Below are 4,658 nucleotides of genomic sequence, written 5' to 3'. Positions count from 1 at the left end.
AATATCAGCTAAAATTTCACATTTTTTTTTTGTTCTATTTGATTTGTAATGGAGTGAATGTCCCTTTGCTAGAATTGCATTGCTCATAGAAGTTGCAGACGTTTGGTCAGTGAGGATTATAGAGGTTTTAATTTAAGGAATCCCAAATGGACAAGATACAAATCTTAAACAACCTGGGAGAGCTGCTCAGCAAGAAGAACTAGCTCCTGTGTGCCAAGACTTCTGCTCTGGGAGGGTGTGAGAGGGAGTGTGCCACTGACGACACCAGCAGACTACACAGGCCCTGGCGCCAGCTCCTTGGGATGGGAGTGACTCTGTCTGCAAACCTGAGTCTTCCTATGATTGATTCACCACCAGAGCCTCCCACTTCCTAAGCCACAATTTATGATCACTGCACAGATCCATCAAAAAAGCTCATAAACTGCACAGCAGCAAAATCACATCACAAATAAGCCATTTGAATCAGAACTGGAATAGTTTCATCAAAACAATATTTTATTTTTAAATATTTATTTGTTTTCATAAAAGAAAAAAAAATAATAACAACATGGATAAATTGTATCCAAAATAAATAACCTTTTGTCCATTGAAAGAAATCAGTAGTGTGGAGGCAAGAAAATAACAAAACGAGGACGGATCGGGAATGTTTGAGACTAAAAAGAGTCCACTTCTGCTGAGAATACAAAGGAAACTGTACACAGACGATGCAGCAATATACAAGGGTTCAGTGCAGAGAGACTCTGCAGATTTCATTAAAAAAGATAATTTAAAGAAGGGTTTTTTTTTTATATCTACATATAAAAATTATCTGTTTCCATTAAAAATGAGGTTATCCAAAAAGGCACCTAATCCTGTATAAAAACCAAACAGCACTGGAGATCCACAAACTAGAGGAGGAGGAGTAGGGGGGCACATTGTTACATTGTAACAAATTATACAAGCAATTAGAAGTTTTATTTGGCAAAAGAAAGTTTTAATACGTAAAAAAATAACGACTGATTGTCTCTGCCATTCATTTGTGGAAATAGTAGTGGCATAACAGAGGTAGGGAGGCTAGCTGCTGCCTGGGCATGCTGAGATTTGTAGTTTCACAAATGATAACACTTCTAACAGGGTAACCTAATCCTGTGACCTGTAAAGCTAATTCAGAGTAAATAATGGATAATAATTATATCTGAATCCAACGGGGATTTTTGATACAACAATTTAGCCCTAATTGCTGCAATTAATTATTCCTATCCCACTATTTTACAGAGATCCAATTCATGTCTACTGGAATGGCAGACAAACATTATCTCCAGTCATCAGTGAGTCCAGGGTTTGATTGATCAGATCACCAGTCTATGACATGAAGCTGAGGTCACCTGTGATCAGTGACCTCTCCCAGTCATTGTGTCCACACTGCTTATTAGTGTTCATCATCACAGCCCCAGTATTGGGGTCCCTTTAGAAAATAGTCCCTGCAGTGACAGCTGCACTGCTGTGATGGTGGAGGTGGTGCTGCTGTTGCAGTAAAGGACTGGACTGAAGGTGTGTGGCTGCATTTGAGGTTTGGTACCAAGAGGAGTAGCTGCCTAAAAAGGCACTGGGGCTGGAGCCAGAGTTAGGGGCCTGGATGCTGGGGGTGGGAGTTGGCCCCTGCAACCTTTGATGTGACCCAAAGTCCCAGGTGACTGATGAAGGGGGAGAATTGCAGGTCGGGGATTCATTGCCTGTTGGGAGCTGGTCAGAGGGTAACTCTCCACTTTTCCACATCTTTTTGAACTTAGATCTACGGTTCTGAAACCAGATTTTTACCTGAGGATGAAAAATAGGAAAGTTTTAGAAGAAATCATGAAATAAAAAATCGTTTATATATATATATATATATATATATATATATATATATATATATATATGGAATATAAAATAATTAGAACAAACAGTTTTTAAAGTTGTAAAGAAACTATACAATTGTTTATTATATTACAACATTTTATTTGCAGTATATAAAGATACACGTAGAGTAATATGCTGGAATAATAAGTATTTAATGTTCTTTCTTTTATATTATTAAATTAGCAACTATGAATCCTATTTTACACGGCCCGGTTCTAAAGAAGAGGAGGTTTGACACATACAACAATATTCTATCTATCTATCTATCTATCTATCTATCTATCTATCTATCTATCCATTATCTAGCAATTTAGATATAGATATAAATATATATGGAGTACAGTGGTTTTTCAGATCCCGAATATTAGTCTGGTATAACCTCGACATATCCAAAGAGAAACTACAGAAAATACGCTGATATACAGAGATATAGAGAGTGATACATGTAGAATAATAACTATAATAGAATAAAACTATGTTCAATAAATGTAAACAAAGCTCATTTTAATATTAAATTTTATTTATTATGGTTAATACATTTTATTTATTGCAAATAAATCGACTAAATGCAATTAAGAAGATGTACGTATATGTATTCTGTTATGTTATTAACTATCAATTATCTATCTATCTATCTATCTATCTATCTATCTATCTTTTATCTTTCTGGCTTGACAAAGGTCTCTGATCTAGAGACTGAAATGTAGCGCTTGGGGAATAAAGTAGCCCACATTTTTTAATGTTATGTCGGTGTATTCTATCTATCTATCTATCTATCTATCTATCTATTTACCTATCCATCTACACAAATATCCCACATATATGTATAATATATATATTTAAACTCCGATCATCTTTTCTATGATGATCTTGTGATATTATGAAGCAAAGATGACTAAATAATAACTAAATCAGAAAATCAGAAGCATATAAAGCCTGTCTTTCTTCTATATATGTACAGACATATAGTATATGTATATATATATATATATATATATATATATATATATATATATATATATATATGTGTGTGTGTGTACAGACATGTATAGATATTTATCTCATATACGTATATGTTTAGTTGCACATGCACATACACCAACTTTGTTACATTTGCATCAATTGTATTTACTATACCACATGTGTGAATATATAATCCATGTATACATTGCATCTGAGTACTGACCTGTGTCTGAGTTAGGCCCAGCGATGCTGCCAGCTCGGCTCTCTCGGGCAGTGCCAGGTATTGTGTTTTCTGAAACCTCCTCTGCAGTGCTGCCAACTGGAAGCTGGAGTAGATGGTCCTGGGTTTACGAACTTTTTTGGGCTTTCCATTGACTATCCTGACTTCAGGCTCACATTCTTCTTTTTCTGTAAAACACAGGAAGACATAAGCATGCAAGTTCTTATTAGTTATTCTACATGATAACCCAGCACATAGTGTCAGGGTTAATCAGCATATTATACAAGCAACAGTCAAAGATTAACAAGCACAGGCAAGAAAAGTGCAACAAGTTTGGAAAAGTGCTGATACTTTACCTTGGTCATTTTGTGTAGGGGAAGGGCTGGTTCCATAGGGTCCATAGGTGCTGTATGAACTGTTATAGGAGGTGAGATCATAGGACTTGGCAGAGTAGGAGATGCCATTGATGCCACTGCTATGAAACTGGTAGGATCCCATCTGTCCATAGGGAGACCCCCCTCCACAATGTTGCTGCTGCTGTTGCTGGTTGGTGTAATAGCTGCTGTCAGTGGCAGTGGACACGGGCAGGGTAGGGGACTCCTGGGACTTGTGCAGGCTGTGATAACTATTTGAGGTCATTTGGTTTGAATGCATATCTGACACTAAGCTGTCAAACACTCCAGTCATTGTGGATTGAAAACTAAAGATCAGGGAGGATGAAGCAAAAAACAAAACAAAACAAAATCAGTGCAGCCAAAAGAAACAGAAGCTGTATGTTCAAATTAGGATGCTGAAGTCATGATGATCCACACAGGAGGAGACCTGGCTGGAGAGCACAGAAGGGAGTGCAGCTGCAGATCACTAGAGACTGTCTGCTGCTCCCAGCTTCAGTGCCAGGCATTTAACTCCAGTCATGTGACTGTCAACCACGTCACCTAGCAACAGCCAATGACAGCCCCTGCTGGTGCCTCTGACTTCTCAGGGTTCTGCCCCAGGACAGGATCTTCCCCCTCCCTCCTGACTGTGCTCCACTGACTCCTACACAGCAGGGAAGGAGGGAGGGGGTGGGGAGGCAAACTCACTCCAGGTCCCAGAAGAAGAAGAAGAGAGCTAGTAGCTGCAAGTCTTCTTCTATGATGACATTGTAAGAAAAACAAGTCATAAAGTATATAGATGACATAAAATTGCTATAAATGGAGTCATCCAAGTAATCAATTCTCCACACATCAATAAATAATAGTAGTACTAATAGAGATAGTATTTATGTTAAAAATTCATTGTTGAAAATTTAGCAAAAAAAAGTTTAAATATTTTAATTTCCTGTGAAAATTGGAATCTTTGGATTGGTTAATGACCATGGAGGATCAGGTATATGACGACCCTCCTATAAATGAGGTGGGTGTCTGGATGGATAAACTTGTCATAGACATGAAGATGTTCTCATGACACAAACAGTAATTTTAGGTGATGGGAAAAAATTATGTCCCCACATGGACTTTTGTTGAATTGCAAATCATTGGGTATAACAAGAAGCATATGATTATAGGTATCATAGACACAAAGATCAGTGTTATTAATTGTGTAATTCTTACCAGAA

General features: G+C 37.4%; 1 protein-coding gene across 1 annotated transcript; it reads right to left on the bottom strand.

The window, feature by feature from the left end:
• Window positions 1-547: 547 nt before the first annotated feature.
• DLX2 (distal-less homeobox 2) lies at window positions 548-3,936 on the bottom strand. The gene is made up of 3 exons (XM_072121722.1): window positions 3,418-3,936; window positions 3,065-3,249; window positions 548-1,797 (listed from the first exon to the last, which is right to left on the bottom strand). The coding sequence occupies exons 1-3, from the start codon at window positions 3,746-3,748 to the stop codon at window positions 1,447-1,449; spliced, it is 867 nt and encodes a 288-aa protein (XP_071977823.1). The 5' UTR covers window positions 3,749-3,936; the 3' UTR covers window positions 548-1,446.
• Between the last annotated feature and the right edge of the window lie 722 nt (window positions 3,937-4,658).

Source organism: Engystomops pustulosus, chromosome 8, assembly GCF_040894005.1.
Source record: "Engystomops pustulosus chromosome 8, aEngPut4.maternal, whole genome shotgun sequence".
NCBI classification, from domain to species: domain Eukaryota; kingdom Metazoa; phylum Chordata; class Amphibia; order Anura; family Leptodactylidae; genus Engystomops; species Engystomops pustulosus.
The sequence above is the reverse complement of the archived record's forward strand: the minus strand, read 5'-3'. Positions and strand labels throughout refer to the sequence as shown.

Coding starts and splice junctions, on each gene's coding strand:
- DLX2 (XM_072121722.1), bottom strand. CDS start 3,748: ATGACTGGAGTGTTTGACAGCTTAGTGTCAGATATGCATTCAAACCAA. Junction 3,250..3,417: donor CCCTACACAAAATGACCAAG/GTAAAGTATCAG, acceptor TGTGTTTTACAG/AAAAAGAAGAATGTGAGCCT. Junction 1,798..3,064: donor TGGGCCTAACTCAGACACAG/GTCAGTACTCAG, acceptor TTTCATCCTCAG/GTAAAAATCTGGTTTCAGAA.